The 18499-nt window shown below is 41.9% G+C and overlaps 2 protein-coding genes across 4 annotated transcripts in view; both read right to left on the bottom strand.

Annotated features, from left to right (window-relative positions):
• Positions 1-15928, bottom strand: part of LOC103377638 (clathrin heavy chain 1-like) — a 22390-nt gene extending 6462 nt beyond the window's left edge. Inside the window, exons 1-32 of the mRNA XM_017031853.2 lie at positions 14837-15928; positions 12949-13156; positions 12553-12555; positions 9266-9534; positions 8954-9115; positions 8738-8851; positions 8408-8581; positions 7773-7970; positions 7462-7662; positions 7224-7376; positions 7010-7132; positions 6408-6545; positions 6150-6314; positions 5886-6066; positions 5588-5751; positions 5363-5488; positions 5135-5277; positions 4813-5047; positions 4459-4581; positions 4146-4291; positions 3857-4040; positions 3568-3760; positions 3248-3405; positions 3000-3164; positions 2769-2876; positions 2327-2494; positions 2067-2216; positions 1830-1961; positions 1628-1738; positions 1260-1430; positions 940-1161; positions 64-84 (exon numbers count right to left, since the gene is read on the bottom strand). Coding sequence (XP_016887342.1) covers positions 64-84; positions 940-1161; positions 1260-1430; positions 1628-1738; positions 1830-1961; positions 2067-2216; positions 2327-2494; positions 2769-2876; positions 3000-3164; positions 3248-3405; positions 3568-3760; positions 3857-4040; positions 4146-4291; positions 4459-4581; positions 4813-5047; positions 5135-5277; positions 5363-5488; positions 5588-5751; positions 5886-6066; positions 6150-6314; positions 6408-6545; positions 7010-7132; positions 7224-7376; positions 7462-7662; positions 7773-7970; positions 8408-8581; positions 8738-8851; positions 8954-9115; positions 9266-9534; positions 12553-12555; positions 12949-13156; positions 14837-14878 — 4851 coding nt within the window. The 5' untranslated portion in view covers positions 14879-15928. The remainder of the gene's footprint in view (positions 1-63; positions 85-939; positions 1162-1259; positions 1431-1627; positions 1739-1829; positions 1962-2066; positions 2217-2326; positions 2495-2768; positions 2877-2999; positions 3165-3247; positions 3406-3567; positions 3761-3856; positions 4041-4145; positions 4292-4458; positions 4582-4812; positions 5048-5134; positions 5278-5362; positions 5489-5587; positions 5752-5885; positions 6067-6149; positions 6315-6407; positions 6546-7009; positions 7133-7223; positions 7377-7461; positions 7663-7772; positions 7971-8407; positions 8582-8737; positions 8852-8953; positions 9116-9265; positions 9535-12552; positions 12556-12948; positions 13157-14836) is intronic.
• A 129-nt stretch (positions 15929-16057) lies between these two features.
• vaspb (vasodilator stimulated phosphoprotein b) overlaps positions 16058-18499 on the bottom strand; it is a 19840-nt gene continuing 17398 nt past the window's right edge. For all 3 annotated transcript variants that reach the window (XM_017032263.2, XM_008308491.3, XM_008308492.3), the window contains 3 exons: positions 17880-17949; positions 17612-17669; positions 16058-17525 (listed from right to left, as the gene is read on the bottom strand). In XM_017032263.2, the coding sequence (XP_016887752.1) occupies positions 17491-17525; positions 17612-17669; positions 17880-17949 (163 nt within the window). In that variant the 3' untranslated portion in view covers positions 16058-17490. The remainder of the gene's footprint in view (positions 17526-17611; positions 17670-17879; positions 17950-18499) is intronic.

The following is an 18499-nucleotide window of genomic DNA, read 5'->3' as shown; positions in this document are numbered from 1 at the left end:
TGTAAGGGGGGGGTATAAGGGGGGGGGTCAAAAAGAATGATCAGAAATGAATTCGGCTTTCACCTTTTCCTTAATCGCATCAACCTGGAAAGAAATTCAGAGAGGCAACTTAAGGAGGAAAAAAAAACCCCACAAATAAAAGTCCCACCAAAACAGAAACTGACAGAAGAACAAGAGCGAGCAGAGGATTTTTAACTGAAGAAATAATAACACAACGAATCTCGAGGGAAACTGATGCAGGTTCAAACGCCACTTCTGATACAAATGTGGACTTTAGATTTGGACAAACCACACTTGCACTTTTTTTTTTTCAATTATTATTTTAGATTATTTTAAATTAATCACACTGGCCTGGTGGGTTTTACTCCAAGCTGTGATGAGGATTTTTGTATAATATTTTTCTGCAGTGAGGTCTGTCTTGTTATAAAAACACTGAATTGTGGGCCGTATTTATTCTGCATCGGTGTGAAGTGAATCAAAGCAGCAGCAGCGAGTCTCCTCCAAAGCACATTTGTATAGAAAAGCAGCTTTTACTGATGAATAACCCAGATGAAAATGAAAACATCAATTATGACAAAAACAGAGTTAAAGGAGAGCGAGTCAAAACATGAGTAAAAAGGCAGCGCAGTGTGTGTGTGTGTGTGTAGTACTGTGAGGAAAAACACTGACAACTGCATCTGCAAACATTCTTTTTGCTAAAAAGGTAAAAACCTCTGTTGATACGAGATGGTGAGTAATGTTCAGTGAGAACGAACAGATGCAAATAAATGAGATTAATATAAATATCTTATATATCTATTTTTTTTTATTTGACCCAACTCTATGGGGATCTACATATACTGAGTGTAACATGTCAAATGAAATAATCTGATTATCCATCTTCTACTTTTCAACTTGTCTATTTCACTCACTCGTTTACTGAACCTCCTGCAGACTCACCTTGCTCAGATACTCCCTCATGACCTGGATGAAGTAGGGCATGGAGAAGTCCATGATGTTGTGTCGCCAGGCGGTCTCCAGCACCACGTCAGGCCGCAGCAGGTCGTAGCAGGTGAAGAGGCAGGCGGCGAAGCACTCCTTCTTATCCTCGTTCAGGAACCAGGCCAGGAGCTCCTCTGCCAGCTCCGTGTCTTTGGACTCCGATGCGTACTGCATGGCATCCTGAAGAGAAGGAGAAGCAGTTGTAGATCAGTAACAGCCAGGAGATCCAGACGGCATCCTGAAATCTTCCTTTTTTTCCTTGGTGGTTCTCTGTGCACCTTGTAGAGCTTGTCCTTCTTGCAGAGTTCCACGCTCTGTTTCCAGCGGTTGTTGCCCTTGAACAGATAGGCTGCGATCCTCCTGAACTCTATGAGCTCGTGCTTCTCCAGACCCTGGGCCAGTGAGATGTTGTCAAAGTTGTCGTAGGCGTCGATGGATGTGCGCAGCGCCTGGGTACGAGACGGAGGATTGATGACACGGCTGGAAACAGGACTCAATAAAAACATTAATCCTGCTGGTGACGTTTCAGATAAAGGAGAAAAAAAAACAGAAACTCTATCCCCCCTCTACCCCAGACAGAACCATTCCTTTTCTAAAGATAGATTTTCTATTATGACGCCCCGTGGATGAAACTGTGCCGCCGTACCGCATAGTCTTCCTCGATGATGAAGAGGTTGTTCAGAGCCTCGTTGACAGATTTGTTGTTGTGATTCTGGACGGACCTAAGGTAAGGTTTCACCAGAGGCAACTGTTTCATCTAAAAATCAATAAAGTAAAATAAATATATACATTAGAAATGTAACATATGTTTTTGGAACGTTCTACAGAAATCAACGACGGTCCGGGACCTTGCTGAAGAAGTTGACGGCGCGTGTGTGGTCCAGTCGTGGGGAGAGGACGATCAGCAGGTCGTTAAGTAACAACGGTTTGAACTCCAGGTAAAACTGAACAGCTTTGTAGTACAGCTCCACGTTGGCCACCTGCAGTGAAAAAAAAAATCATGTTCACAGGTTTGTCACAGCTTTAGTTAAGACTCGTTACACAACAACAACAACAAAAAAACAAAAGCTGTGTTTTTTTTTTACCTTGGTGACAATGTCTTTGAACTGGCCCTCCTTCCAGGCGTCGGACGGGTGGTTCATCATGGTGATGATGGCGTTGTCGTACTCCTCGTACTTGTCATAGAGGAACACCAGCTCCGCCCACAGGTGGGCCTGTTCTGCTGCCCTGAGAACCTGAAACACACCCACAGAACTCAGTCAGTAAATAACACACGTGCCGCTAGTCTGACACATCTATAAAAGTCGAGGGTTTGACGCTGCAGCTCTACTTCCTGCTTCATTACCTTTGGAATGTTAACACGAGACCAGAAGAGCTCCAGGTGCTCCCTCATCTTCTGGGGCTTAAACTTGGAGTAGAGGATGGCCAGCTCCGTGAACATGCCCATGTGGGCACGCTCCAGTCCCAGTGCGGCCTCCAGCATCGTGATCAGCTCCTCAAAGTAACCGCGGTCCTGTAGGGAACCACAAATTTATTAAAATCATATTTGACTTTCCACCAAAAAAAAAATCTTTTTTATGAAAAAAATAGGTCATTTTGTTTCCTAACTCATCGTAATTAGGTCATTTTGTTTCCTAACTCATCGTTAATGATACATTTCAGGAGAAGGAAAATTAAATATAGATGGAAAATTAGTTGGATTTTGAGTAAAACCTCTGGAGTGGAAAAGCAACAATTATATATTCATTGAAGGTGGATACGTTTATAATATAAACTACTTGTTTTACCTGGTAGTAGTTGATGAGCTCCTCCAGTTCATCTGCATGGACAACAATGTGGAGTCCACACATCTGGGCGAGACGGAACTCCTTCCCATCGACACAAGCGAAACACACCTGGAAGAGACAAAAAAATAAGTAAATGTATACGTAGAGATCAAAATAGACAAAACCATCACAAACATTTCACCGTTACTATTTTAACTCAGTGTGGAATGACTGTGTTGATCACATCTTCACCTCCTTCCAGATGCGGGTGCTGTTGGCCTTGCGGGCTCCGTCCACAGCGGCCTGGTACTCTCCCAGGTGGACCAGGGTGGAGGCCAAACGGCCAAAGTTAGAGACGTTGTTATAGAGCAGTTTGGCTGCTTCGTACATCTTCTCGTCATAGCAGCGATCGCCCACCTGTAAGACAGGAAAAAAGAAGTTAAGAACATTTATGAGAAATACACGTGTGAGTCTGTTTCTCTGTCCTTCCTGGGACATACCTGCTGAATGTGGGCGTTGTTGGGTCCGTTGATGAACTCTTCAAGCTCGGCGAGGCGGTTGGTCTTAGCCAGGGCAAAGATCAGCTCCGTCTCCACATAAGACTCACGGGCCTTTTTACGAGCCATCTGCAGAAACTTCACCAGGTCCTCCCAGTTCCCTGCACACAGTCGTCGTCCGTTAGACACAAAAAGACAATTTCATGGGAAGGAATGCAACGATTCAAGTCATTTAATGGGAAGGAATGCAACGATTCAAGTCATTCCTCATGGGAAGGAATGCAACTTGAGTCGGTGATTCAAGTCAGATTAACCGGACTTACCGCTCTGGGCCGCTGCTTGTCCCACTTCCATGTAAGCAGAGGGGTCGTCGGCCTTGATGTAGGAGTCGATGGCTTCTTTGACGAGGCCCTTCTGGAGCTGGGCTTTGGCCAACTGACTCCACACTGGCGGCTCGTTGCAGCGTTCTGCAAACTCATAGGCTCTGTCCAGGTTACCGATGTGCTCGATGAGAACCTGGACAGAAACGTACCAGAGGTCGATAAGGCTGCTTCAGGCTCGACAAGGTCAAAGGTCAAAGTTTAAATACAACAGAGGTGGGAATCCGCCGACCTGCACTGCAGAGGTGTTCACATCAAACTTTCTAAAAATAGCAAACGCCTCCTCGAACAGCTCATTACTGATGGCGATGTTTGCGATGTCGGGAGCGTCGTAGTTGTCCAGACGGTTGATGTACTCCATGACACGAGTGCGATCAGCTTTAATGGCCGTCAGGATGAGCAGGTTCTGGAGGTTCCTGAAACAATCAGAACACAACGGTTTGAGACACTTGCTGCTCATTACCACACCGTAACATTTCCCGTTGGTTCTTAGATTCATCGTTTAGTCGATCCTCCCTCACCTGTGCTCGCTGAACACGGAGTTATCCAGCACGATCTTCTCCAGCAGTTCAATGAGCTCGTTGGGAAGATCAGCAGTCATGAAGGCCTTGACCGTGACGGACACTTCCTCTGGATCTTGAGTCTCTGACAATGCTGTTTGAACGACCTGCAGAAGAGAACCGGATCAAACTCTGTGGACAGGACCTCAAGAGTCCAGTCAAACAGAACATCACGAACAAACATCTCACAACCTTCAGGGATTTCTGCTCTGAAAATCACATCCACCAATTGGACATTTCTTCAGTGACTTAGTTAAGAGTGAACCAGTCAAACCTGGTCGATGAGTGGTCTTCTGTAGTTATTGGTCTCCAGCAGCACATTGGCCCACAACTCTGGGTTCTTGCGACGTACAAGGTAGCGGGACAGACTCTTAAACAGAGAGTTCTCGTTGCAGACCTGAAGAATAACAATAACATATAACATTAGAGTCAATTTAAAAGCTCAGGAAAGATGAAAAGAATATTGTTATCGTCGATTACACTGTAACGTCACAGTAATATAACGTGAACTGTTAGTACTGGTACTTACATGAATCAGTGATTTAAAAGCACAGGAAAGATGATCTTATTGTCGATTATACTGTAACGTCACAGTAATATAATGTGAACCGTTAGTACTGGTACTTACATGAATCAGTTCCTGGTCACACTGTCCTCTCTCATAGGCCACACAGGCCAGGTGAGGGTCCCTCTTCTCGCAGTACTTTCCCACCACACGGCTGTCGTAGTAGGGGTTTTCCCTCAGGAATCTCTCGGGGTTGTTATTGCTGTCGATGTAGATCTTTGCCAGGGCATTGTGGGTAGCGGGCTCCTCGCAGCCCTCGTGTATACGCGCCTCCAGCCACGGCAGTAAGAGCTTCAGTCTGGAGACAGACACACAGACACTCAGTCTTTCACAACGACAAGACTCTTCAGACTGGGATTTCAGGTCTGTTGGGTTTCCTTCTCACCGATTTCTTTTCTCCACTTCAGCAACGAGTTCGTCTGTGGAGAACTGTCCCCTCACCACCATGATCAGGTTCTTGATCACATCCTCGGCGCAGTCCACGTCCAGCAGGCCACCAATGACCACCGGCAGGCGGCTCGGGTTCACCTGCAAATCAATGACCTTGAAGTGAGATCAAAGTCCGACAACAACACGCTTCAGTTTCCACTAGAACACGCAGGTGTGAATGTACCTTCTGCACATAGATCTCAATGTATTTCTGGAGGCTGTTACGGTAGAGGTACAGGACCAGGTCGTGGACGAAATCAAAGCGATCGCACACGATAATCAGAGGCAGTTGGTCAGTCAGCTTCGCTTCCTGTGAAACAAAAATTAAACATGTATTTTTTTTAAAATGGCAGCTACTGAACTAGAATTGTTTCCAGTTCTTTAAAAACTGCACTGTTCCACGTCTGACCTTCAGGAAGTTTTTGACGCGTTCAGGGTCGTAGCAGTTGCTCTCTCTGCAGATTCTCTCCACCTCTTTGATCTGGCCAGTCTTGCAGGCGGCCTGGATGTATTTGAAATGGACCTCAGGATCCTGGCTGAAGTTCACGATGGAACCCAGGAAATAAAACAAACCTGCAACAAACACAAACACAAAATAAACAAGAATGCATTTAAAAAAAAAAAATTCAAACTGCTTATTTACTTAAAAAAATCAACAAGAATGCATTTAAAAAAAAAAAATTCAAACTGCTTATTTACCAATTTACCTTCAAAGCTTTTGAACGACTCAAAAAGTTCAGTGAGGGACTGAGTGGAGAGCTGCTCGTGGTACTTGGAGGCCACCTGCACACATATCTGCAGGTTCTGGCGAATGTTTGCAGACAGCATGGCTCTCAGACACTCCAGAGAGTCCTCCACTGAGAGGGAGCCAAAGAAGTTCACCAGCCACTGCAGGGTTTGAGTGAAGACACGGTAGAAGTCACTACACTGTCGTTTTAAACCAAGAGTTTTCAGAACTTCCTCAGCTGTACCTCTGGGCTCAGCAGGAGTGTGTGCAACACCGCACGCTTTATGTCGTACAGGTCAGTATAATGCTCCAGCGCCCTCTGCAGGAGACCGGCCTTCTCGCACAGCTGTGCCACGTGTGGTCGATCGTAGTGGGTAAACATCTGATTTCCAAGGATAGCATCTGCAACCTGTCGTATAAAAACACATCAAAAGACATTTATTGTGGTTTTCAGCCTAGTTTAGACTTTAACGAAACACAGCCTAATAGTTAGTTTCTCCACCTGTGGGGCGTGGACCAGATTCATTTCCAGCAAGCGTGTCTGCAGTGGTCCTTCCATGGGTCTGTTATTCTTCAGGGCATCCAGGAGGAAGGACGTGCACTGCTGGATCAGGTTGTACTCCATGAACACGTCGACGATCTGGAGAAAAAAAAGGGAAGTCATCAAAACTTCAATTTCTTATATGTTGTAATGTCTGTTTTTTGGGTGTAAGAAAATATTGATATATCGTGGTTGTAATGTCTGTGTTTTGGGGTGTAAGAAAATATTGATATATCGTGATATGACGAAATCAATACCCTACAGTACTGTAATCTTTTATTACAAATTCCCAGTCAAATATTCCTGGTGTTGGTTCACTTTCTTTCTTCTCTGGTGATTCCAAATGATGTCAGTTGCTTAAAATAACTAAACATATCACCCACTGTTTATATGATTTATTATTTAAAAGTATATATGACTGTACATTTGCTGGAGTGGATGCAGTAAATTTAATTACACTGAATTGTTTTAGTAAACAACAAAGGTCAATTACCTTCATAAAATCAATTAACTGTTCAGAGATGTTGGTGCTGGGTGATGTTCTGTTTTTCTTTTTTTGGTACCTGTGTGATGTCAGCTAATGGCTCCTCATCCTGAACTAGCATCTGTGAGAACTGAAGTCCTTGCTCCGGACTGATCCGCATCACATTCCTCAGCAGAAAGATCCAGTCTGGAGTGTAGCCGACCTTCAGGGACAGAACAGATTGTAACTCTTCACATGTATCACAACAAACAGACACAACATCTCACATGGAACTGGAATAAAAGTTCACAAACCTTCTTGGCGTAAAGAACAATCTTCTGGAACTGTCCGGTCTCTGCAAAGCACTGAATGACTTTGTTGGGAACATTTGCTCTGAGATACACACTGAGAGCAAGAGTGGGATCCACAGACTTCACCAAGTCCCCGAGCTCCTCAGAGCACTCCAGCTGTGATGACAGACAAAACAAAGTACAACGATGTGACGTTGTCAGGTGAAAAATGTTTGTATTTAAAAAAAAACCAGGGACAGACCTTGTCCTCCTTCAGCCACTTCTCCAGTAGCTGCTTCCGGCCCTGCTGGAGGACTGGCCTGCAGAGCTCCAGAGACTCAAACTTATTGAGCTGGCCTTGATCCAGCAAGATGCCAAAGTACTGGAGCAGAGGAGACGTCTGACCCGGTTGAGCTGGAACACTCTGGAAGCGACGGATGGTGTCTGGGGTACGCAGAATTCCCTGGGAGGAGGATGGATAAACAGGAAAAGTATGTGAGTGAAGGTGAAGACATTTGGTTGAACTATTTTTTTATTATTATGGCCCCAGCTCAGAGTGTGCAGTGACAGTACCTTGGGTGCATTGGCTGCGACCTTGGCAGCCTCTGAGTAGTTTCCTGCTGCGAAGAGAGTGTTGAACTTGCGAGCAAACAGCTCTTCAGCTCCGGCAAGGTTATTACGGACGGCCATGCGGAGGGCTAGGTCTGGGTTCTGAAGCACGTTAGTGATGTACGGAATGATGTTCTCCTCCTCCACGCACACTGACAACACCTGAGAGGAAACATGGATTTTTTTGTGTAAAACTATACACACTGAAAAATTAGAGAGAGATGAGACACTGGAGTCAAATATGGATTTATAAATATAGAAATCCTAAAATCCTAAAATACACTAAAGGATGACTATGTTTTCGTGTGCACATTAGCATTACGTGTGTACTGGTGTGTGTGTGTGTGAGTTTGTGACACTGATCTCTATGTGCCAGAGCATGTGTACTGGTGTGTGTGTGTGACACTGATCTCTATGTGCCAGAGCTGCAGGTGTGACCTAAGGGCAATAACAGGATTAGACAGAGTAGAACTGCATTGTCCAAGATTAGGCGTCCTGCTGTAAGTATCACATGACGTCCCCGTGTAGATGCTGCTGCAGCTTCAAACTTTCACACATTTCTCCAAGTCAAGGTCACGACGACAGCAGCCAAACGTTACCTGTCCTTTCCTGTTGACCCCAATGATACCAGCGGTGGGCTCGTGTGGGGCGGTGACAAAAATGGTCTCTCCGCTGATCCTGTTCATGTAGATGCAGGTTCCAGTTTCCAGGTCGTACAGGTGAATGTAGCCGTATTTGGTGATGAGAAAGACGACGTCCTGCTTTGAGCTGATCTGGATGGAACAACAGAGAAAGAAAGACAATTTTTTGAACAATCAAACCGACAAAATATTTGTGAACTGGTGAGCTGAACGTCTTGCCGTTTCATCAAAGCAACGACGGAAAACAATTACTCGCTTGACTGGCTTCTGGTAAATATTTAATTGTACCTGCATGGCGACAGGAAAGTCATTCTGAGCTTCTGGAGGGAAGAAAACATCAACAGCTTTCTTTGGAAACGGCTGATTCCCAGTGGGTGGAGTTCCCACTTCAATGATATGCAGCTGGGAGCAAAAAAGAGAGAGAGACACAGATGACGTCAGATAACACTGTTCCATCAGGACTGACCGACGCAGTGATCTGGATAAGAATGTTGTATATCGTACTTTTCCTCCCGCCTGTCCTCGCACAGCAAAGCAGAACAGGGTGGACTCCTCGGTGTTGCCCTCCATCTTGAACTGAGCAAAGCCGGCGGCATGACCCTCGATGGGCTGAGAAACCTTTCTGTCCACTGAGTACAGCTGCATGGCTCCGACCACACGGTTTTGCTGTAGGAAAGATAACGACTCTTCTTAATTCAAAGATCGTAGACACGATGTACGACAGTATGAATGAATGAATGAATGTAGATCAAGTCAAAGTTCATGATCATTTAAAAGTGAACTTTGGTAGCCTTTTACTAAGACACAGACATTAACCTGTGCTGAGATGCCAATGAGCAGCAGCCACTTCTGTTTGGCGTCAGTGCGGTAGTTGATGATCTGGCAGCCTGCCAGGCTGGAGTGTCGGTCAAAAACTTTGATTGGCTGAGAGTCTCCCTCCATGCTCCAGTGATACACGGCGTTGTCAGTGACCAGCGCCACGGTGTTGAGGGAGATCCACTTCCAGAAGGTCACGTCGTCTGTCATGGTGTGAGCCTTCATCTTGCTCTTCATCTCAATGTTGAAGATCTGCAGGGTCTTTGCAGCTGAAAACATTTGAAAGTTTCATTTAATTAATGCCCTTGTTTTAATTGAACAGCCTAAAAACCACTTAAGTTACAGTAAAGCAAACACAAACACAATTAACTCAAACCAACCATGTGACTAAAGCTACTACAAACAACCCACAGCAGACTCCGGGAGGAAACACAAAGAGTTTTGCACAACAGAAAAAAAAAACACAGGGGGAAATCAGTTAAGATCTACATCTGCATTCAGTCAGGTCTGACATACATTAGTCAATTAACGATACACAATCGTTTTTAACCTACAAAAACTAAATTGCAGCATTAAAAACACAGCATCAAAAACGCATTGACATAAATATAGATCTGTGCCAAGCTGCTGAAATCAGGTAAAATATTTAAATTGTAAAGAGTCATAAAATTTATTATGTCAATTCTGTTCTCCAGATATCAAATACTTTCTTTATTTTACTGTTTTGATCTCATCTGTAAAGTCACTGTTTTGCATCAATACTGATGATGTTACTTTCTTCTCCACATATTCTGTGGATCAAGACAAGATCATTCTAATGTTGCACAACAGCTTCATTCTTGATGAATACTTAAAAAAAACACTAGGAACTATTGTGAACCATTCCCACCATCAGTGATTATATTTTGTTTCTCTGGGACAAAAGACGCCAATCACCAGCCAGAAAAAAAAAATGTTGTTGAGAGAAAACAATTATTGATGGAGATTTAATCGACAGCTTTGGACCAGTGTCACCTATGAATCCTTTACTTTATGACGGTAAAACTACTGACCTGGAAAATCACAGTTACTTAGAAGAATCTTTGGATGTGGGTTGGACCACACGGTGTGATCTCAGCTCTACATCCGTATAATTTTGGAGAACACTGTCAGACCAGTCATCTAAGTATAACCTCGACACCACTGAAACACAGGCCGACCATATTTAGACCTGTTCCTACCTGGTTTCATTTCACCCTCACCTCTAATACAACGAGACGTAGCTGGATAAAAACAACACTGTTCAACAATGGGACTCTACGAACCATGTGAATGTGAGGAGTCACATTACCATATACAGTATACACTGCTGTCATACAACGTAGTTGTAGATATGAACTCTTCGTTGGCCGTTTACGAGGGTTTGTTCAGGACAAACATGCAACACTGCCAATATTTCATTTTAGGTTGAAAGTTTTGCGATAAAAACTTTTGCACGGAGTCGGAAAAAGCCTTTGTTTGTGACAAAGACGATGACGAAGAGAAGATAAATGAAAGTAAGTCACGGCCTGTGTTCACACCAACACCAACATCAGGCCTGAGAAACCTCTGTGCGACAGTAATGTGATCCGGTCATGAAGGTCAAGTCAATACAATCCACATTTAAATGGTCACTGATTTTGACCGGCGGCTACGAGGCCGATTGGAAACTCTACGGCTTGTTCTCTTAACACTCTACACATGCGGCAAAAGCTCAGGGGACTGGGATTATACTGTGTTTCTATGTCAAAGTTTGTGGGAAGGAAGCAGGGTCTGAATGCAGATTAGCAAAAGAAGACCACAAAGCACACAAACAGATGTGATGAAGGACAAATCAAACGACGTGTTTCTAACTGAAAATTATCAGAATACAATACTGGGTTATTGGCGTTTAAATTTATGTGGACGGGTTTTTCCACAAGGATCAAACATGAGATTTCAAAAAAAAAGAAAATAAGAACAAGAATTTTTCATTATATTCACGGCTGCATGAATCAGATTAGGGTTTACAGTAGAATTTGTCACTGTTAATAACAGGTGTTGACAAACACTTTGTTCCTCTAGTGCAGGTGCGGCCAAACTTTCTGGCCGTGGGCCACGACTTGATAAAAAATTTAACCAACGCCCCGATCGCCACTTCTTCACGATTCCCTTCAATGCAGTGTTTGTGAGTTGTTGTCGCTTTGCTACTACTGGGTAGGAACCAGTGGTTCTAAACAAACAATAGGGTCTACATTCATGAAAATTCAAAAATATAATCAAGGCAGTAAAGAAAAACAAACTGTTTAACTGTCAGGTAAATATCAGTTTGTAACGAACATCTGCTGATTAACAAGTACTTACTGTAGAGAGATAAAACCAAAGTATTTGTAGAATATGAAACAGTTTTTTTACGCAGGTAAATGTCCAGAATACCGGAGTATAAATATAACACTTTTGAAGTCTTAGCTTTTATAAATTGTTTGAGTTATATTGGATTATAGTTCACTCTTTATCCAAGAGGTTTATGGGGAAAAAAAACAATAAACCCTTCTACAGATAAGACTACAGGACGTAGAATTGCTCTTCGTTTAATTATTCGTATAATTTTCTCTGATTCCGCATTTTTGCTGCATACATACTGCACATTACTACCAACCATTTTCCAAAGTTAAGTATTTGCTGCAGTGACCAGTTGGGGAGAATTACCACAAAGACTTAAATTATACAAACGTTTTTGAATGAAGCATTCAAATTAAATCACTTTGCGAATTAAAACTGACACGTGAACTGTGTTAATTAATTTTATAATAATAAATATTAATGGTTTTGCAGCTGCCACGTATGTCTGTTTTACAGTGTCTGATTAGAGCTTTGGAGTTTCACCTCAGTATTCAGAAGATAATTATTCCTTTCGGTCATTTCAGTGGGCTACAGGTTGTGCATTTTATTGCGTTTATATACATGGATTTTGCTCCACGTTAATAGAAGATGTGACTTTTTTTATTACATCTTTTTAACAATATTTTTTGTTTTAGAAAATGGTTAGATGTAATTTAATGTATGCCCTGTGTAACAGATGGATAGACACCCACACACAAAATAAAAAAAAATAAAAAAAGATACAGCCTACTGAACTGCCCTCTTATTTTAAAGCAATGCACTGCTCACGTTATGGAGGTAAATGCAGGCATTCACTTAAAAGTACTACCAGTACTGTGCAAACAATTCAAGGCTGTGCAAACAAAGGTTACACTTTGACAATTCATGATATGTAAAGTTCAACTCACCGTCTGCAAACATAAGAAAGCAGTAAGAAACGAAAAAAGAGCAAAAAACAAGCAAAATAGACAAAGCATTCGTGACAGCATGACATCGTTCTCATACCAAGGCTACTTCTCTCTGGGTGTTACATTATGTTATTGTCAATTACAGTGCAACTCCTTTTAACCATTAATCTTTGACAAACAAATGAGGTGATTTACATTTAACATCAAAATGAAAGAAGATTTCGTGAAACTCTACATAGCAAAACAAATATTAACACAAACTGTACAGGAAGACATGTGGAAAAAAACCAACTCTAATTTAAACAATTACTTTGTTCTTTAGGGAAAAAACCAAACCCTGCAGTCTCCTCTTTGTCTATGACAGAATGTATGGTGTTAGGAGAAACTAGTGCTTACCTTTGAGGGCAATCACTTTGCTGGCAGGGTTCATGATGGCGCTGTCTGCAGATATGGGCCGGCGGATGGGATTGTTAGGATCTGCCATATCTATTATGACGACCTGGGCCTGCTCTCCAACTTTTTCCCTCACGCAGATGAACTTGTCTGACTCCATTGTCAGCGTGCTGAAACCAATGTTGGCTGGGTTTATGCCCAGGTTCTGGAGCTGAGAGATATGGAAAAAGAAAAGCACGTTAGAAGAATTGTATTTTTTATTGTAGAGAGATTTTTTTTTTTTTAGGACAGTCTCTGTTGGGAGCACAGTGCACAGGAGGCAAACGGATTAACTGTCCTATTTTTCAACAAAGGGTATTATGGCAAAATTATCAGTGCAGTCTTTAGTCTTTAGTAATTAACAAACTACTCCTGTTAAAAAGCATTTCTAAATTATCTTTATTTCCCCCATTTAACATTTGTCATAGTTAAGATAAAAAATGCATTTTCTTTAATATTAGTCAATGAATGATGCTCGAGACATTTCACAGCACAAGATGTTTGGTTGTTAAGTAATAACTGTAATTACTTTTCTGGACTGGCAATAATTACACAGCAACCACTGCATCGATTAACTGTCCTCGGTGGAGACTCGTCCTCAGAACACCACATTTTAGCCACAATTGTCTGACCTTAATTTAAAATAAAATTGGTAGACGGCTGCCTTTGCTCATCCAAGCATCTTGTTGAGTGACAAATCAAAATGTGTCAAAAAGATGTGCTTTATGCTGATGTTCTTTTTTTTTTGGGATTAAATCCCTCAGTTTTTCTCTACAGTGATTTTAGGATTAACAAAAACCCCACTTTGGTGTCTTTTTTTATTTTTTTTGGAAACGCATATTGATTTAAATAAAATTCTAAATAGCATGTAAATAAATATTCAAACAATTTATTTTAGAAATGCTGTCGACATGTATCAAAAAAAAAAAAAAAAAAAACGTCTTCACTACTAATTTGATTTGTGGAAAATTCGTGCTATCGACACCAAATCCTGTTCATGTGGTTTAAAGTAAATAAGTCAGAGGGTGGGGATATCTAACATAGTCCGGAGGCTAAGATGGAGCAGCTCGAATGACTTGACTGTAATCTGGTCCCATGTGTTTATTAATGCATGTGGTATTCGTGTTATGATTGGTAAAAGGGGGGAAAAAAACATGTCTTTGACAGGATGGGTGAACCGCATGTTTGTCCTTATTCAGTCTAAGGAGACAATCACTCATTCACTTCACTGATAGCAAACTAAACAGAACATAATCAGCTGTTTTAAAAAAAAAGGGCCAGTCGTGACACCACCTCTTGTATAATGTAAAATGGCACAGGGTCCATTCAAACTGCAGATTCTCGCTTTACACCCCGTCACCTCTAACATCATCACCGACACTGATCTGGCAGAGGGTGGTTTGCCTGACAACCACAACCTAATCTAAGGAAGCTACGATTAGCCGATATTTTCCCTTCCCATCGCACTTTATGGTAAAATTAGCTTATGTAGTTGCTATAAGCTAGCACTGGCAGTGACTATACGCGCGTTAATGTCGACAAAAACTGTCAACCAATGCTCGGCAAACGAGTTACAACGTGAACCACTTTTTTTCCCCTTTTCCTCCCGATGCTCAGTGACAGTTTCGGCCGAAGATAAGCATCGCTCAAATGAATGAGACCCGCTCGGCTGAAAGCTAACCGCTAGGTAAACGGGGGAGGGGAGGTCATTCATTTTTACTGCGGCTACGGACGTTTAGCATCGCTAACATACCGTCAAAATGACGGCTTAGCCGATAAATTAAAAAAAAAACTACATCTAAATAACGAAGTGAGTGTAGTGCGTGTTGTCGGGGTGTTTTTGCCTACACACCTGCAGGTGCTCCTGGAAGCGGATGGGCAGGATTTGAGCCATGGCGGTTTCCTACGGAGCTTCTCCGGAGTCCTGATGAAACGTAGCCGTGCAGCTCGATAGCTAGCAGGGCAGTAGCACCGCGCTAGCTACGACCTCCGCACTGTTCGTGTAGGTCGGAGCCAAGCAGAAAAATAAAACACGGCCAAAATGTAAGTCAGCAGTGACGTTAAGAGCTTTAACTCCGAAAACTGGAGTCAGCTATGATGTAAGTCGTCTCCGCCCTTCTGTTCGCGCTTTCAGCACCGCATAGATGGATAGCAGCGGCTACCGCTGATCTTCTGAGCAAAATCCGCAATGGCGGCGGAAACGGCTCAGCGGCTTCACAGCCCCGGAAACATCCAGCAGCTCTGGAACAAGGACACTCACACCGTACAACAAGAACCCTCAGGAAATTTAAAAAATATATATATTTCCCCAAGTTTCACTTTAAATAAAACGCTACCCTTCATATTAACATGAAGTAAATTCATTACATTCAGCCACAGCAGTTCTGTAAAAAAAAAAAGAAAAAAAGCTCATTTTAGAAGTTTCTCTAATTTTACAAATATTTTTTGCCCCACTACTATTTTATTAGATTTATCTTTTAAATTGAAATAATGCCTTAAATTATTCAAATGTATTAAATAAAAAAATCCATTTGTTGTTAAAGTCGTAACTTAATGCATTCACGAAAAGACTAACGTGATAAAATTCCAAGTCTAATTGTATACATCATTTTTGCCGTCGTAATTTTAATGTCAAATAGCTTTATACGTAAACTATCACCTTTTCCATAAATTTCGATTTCTTTGTTTACACCAAGGGAGTGTTTTTTTTCGTTTGTTTTTTTGAGGCAGCCATGTTGGATTATCATGCGTTTTTGTTTTTTTTCTTCTAACAATTTTCACTAAGAAACCTACAAACCCTTTTGTAATAAGGAATAATCTAAAACTTAAAAAACAGCTTTCTAAAGCGAAATAATTTGATTTTCTTTTATCTGTGTTTACAAATATAACAAAAGTCCTGAATTTTCTGCACACTTGTAAACACAGAAGTATAAGTTATATATGGTCCAATATTAACCAAATACGTATATGATTATACTATATATGGTCCAGTATTAACCAAATACGTATATGATTATACGATTGTTTTTTGAAACAACAGAATAAAAAAGACGACTCAAGATTACAAAAATGATGCATTTTCCAGAAGCAGCTGTAATTGACTATAAAGGCATTCCTAATCCAGTGTCTCTAAGCTGTTTTCTTTATATTTCAGTGTAAAAAGCCTAATCTCTATTTGAAAAAAAAGAAACAGTAAACCCAAAATAACATTTCATAAGAAAACAATAATTGAAAAAGGAACAAAAACCCCATTCACCAGTCACTTCAATTAAAATAGAAACACCATCTCATTGTTGCTAACATTATCCCTCAAAACAAATATATCATTTTCCTTATATATATATATTTCAATCTATATATATTTATTTTCAAGGCAGTTGGTCAATGGCCAGTTTATTTGACCTCATCATGGCCATTTCTTCTAGTTCAACGTTAGAAATAGCTAGAATGGAAGTAAATGATGAGTGAAAGCACAGTGCAGCGACACCACACTGACCAGCAAATAACGTCTCATTTTAAGTTAGAGGGAGTCGTCTGTCGAAGGAGTGTGGCAAAACAGACAACTTCCTCTGGAACAAGTGCAATGCAAACAGAATACATTTCTCACACATCATCATTTAAGTACACGCAGCACGTTCACAGCACTCCAGGTTGTCCGTGGTATTTCCCCCGTGAGTCTCATCTTCCTTTAGATTTACCGGTCATACAGCAGTGAAGACTCGCGTTGTGCTGATTCGTTTAGTTCTGAGTCAGCGCTGGATCTTTTGGAGTCCACTCAATGGAGAGAGTCACAGTACGAGTCAGAGAGGTGGTGCCTCTGATCCATCCTCCATCGCTTGTGTTCTACTACAAAATCTTAACTGTGATTACAGGCAATGTAGTGCTTGTTCGCGAACATCTGAGCTACGATTCTGAGCTAGGAACATTATTTGGTCATCTTGCCATTACAGTAAAAAAAAAATGTGATAATGAGTTTTCCCTGAATACTGACGACTATTCTACCAGTAAATGGTAAGTCTGATAGCAAAGGGGGAAAAGATAAGGGTGGGGGGGGCAGATGCAGCATTCTGCAGAAACGAGGGCTATGCTTAGTGTGGATGGCAACCTGAACATAAACTTGGCCGTAGCGCTGTGCTCTGGATAATTGCATTGAGTAGAGCACACGAAGAGGAAACGAAAGGGAACGGGAACTGAAGGAGGACAGAGCCATGAGATGGATGGATGGGGTCACTGCTGCAAATATGTGAGTGATCATCAAAAGTGCTGCATGGTGATGTGAAGAAGTTCCCTGGATTAATGTTTACATGTAGTGAATATGCATGTTGTACACATCAGCAAGTCTGCTCACATGAGAGAGAGAGAGAGAGAGAGAGAGAGAGAGAGAGAAGAAAGTGAGATAGTGGGAAATAAGGAATCCCTGGGCTGCGTGGGGGGGATGAAGGGGGCGGGGGTGCAGTGGAGTAGACGGCCCCAACAGCCCTCCATGATTCTTAACATCCAGCAGGACTATGTGCCTCTCTTTTGTAGCTCCTGAATAAAGGCTGAAAAAAGAGGGACAGGATACATTTAGTCACTGAGGTTCTTATTCAGAAGTAAAATATAGTTCTTAAAAACGAGTAAAACTTGCCTCCAATAATCTCTTCTTTCACTTTCTGAAGTTCTTTTCGCACCTCCTCGAGGATCTCCTGCAGAAAAGGAGGGATTCAAAACAAGTATGAATATTTTTTATCTTGAACCAGGTCAGTCAAATGCCAGGATTTTATAATCCACAGGAAATGTCATCATCATCTCACGTAGCAGCTTCCATCTGGTCTCTCTGACCAAGAGTTTTCTTTTTCATCAAATAAGGCACACAGTTCTGTCACAAACTTGTTAGTTATTCTTCAAAAATGTACCTGTTTCATTTTCTCTAAATCAGAGTCGTCCGATCCACCTGCATCGTTACTGTTGTTCGCAGCTTTCGATCTGAGTAGACAGTGAGAAAAAAATGTTTTTTTTAAACATTAAAACAGTATTTCTAGTTTGATGGTTGTACAAAAAAAAAGAATCAAGTTTGATGGTTGTACAAAAAAAAAGAAAGGTCCATGACACAGCAGGGCAACCGTGGGTCAAGCTCGTCACCATAACGCCACAGGGTTGTAGAAGATGAGGACAAAGATGGAGGATTAACACCACACACACACACAGAGATTCAAAAATTTACAATCATCTTTTCTTTCATTTTTTCACGTCTCAACTTCAAAACGAATACATATCACACCAGACAGGCTTAGTCAGAGAAAAAACCCCAGAGCACTAAAGAAGAGAAACACTCTGCACCATGAACAGCTACAGGACCTTTGGGTGTATGACACTCCGTTATCCATTAGGTGGTGCTATTGACTTTGAGGGGGAAAAAAAGGCTATTACAACCTGATCTTTGCAGCACTGACCCTTGAAAAAGAGAGAAAAGACAAAGGGAGCAAAAAGAGGTGGAGGTGGTGATAGTGTGGGGGTCCCGGGGGGAGGGTTGAGG

The sequence above is a fragment of the Cynoglossus semilaevis genome, chromosome 4 (assembly GCF_000523025.1).
Source record: "Cynoglossus semilaevis isolate Cse_v1.0 chromosome 4, Cse_v1.0, whole genome shotgun sequence".
Classification (NCBI taxonomy): domain Eukaryota; kingdom Metazoa; phylum Chordata; class Actinopteri; order Pleuronectiformes; family Cynoglossidae; genus Cynoglossus; species Cynoglossus semilaevis.
Note: the sequence above shows the minus strand (reverse complement) of the source record. Positions and strands in the feature narration are given on the sequence as shown.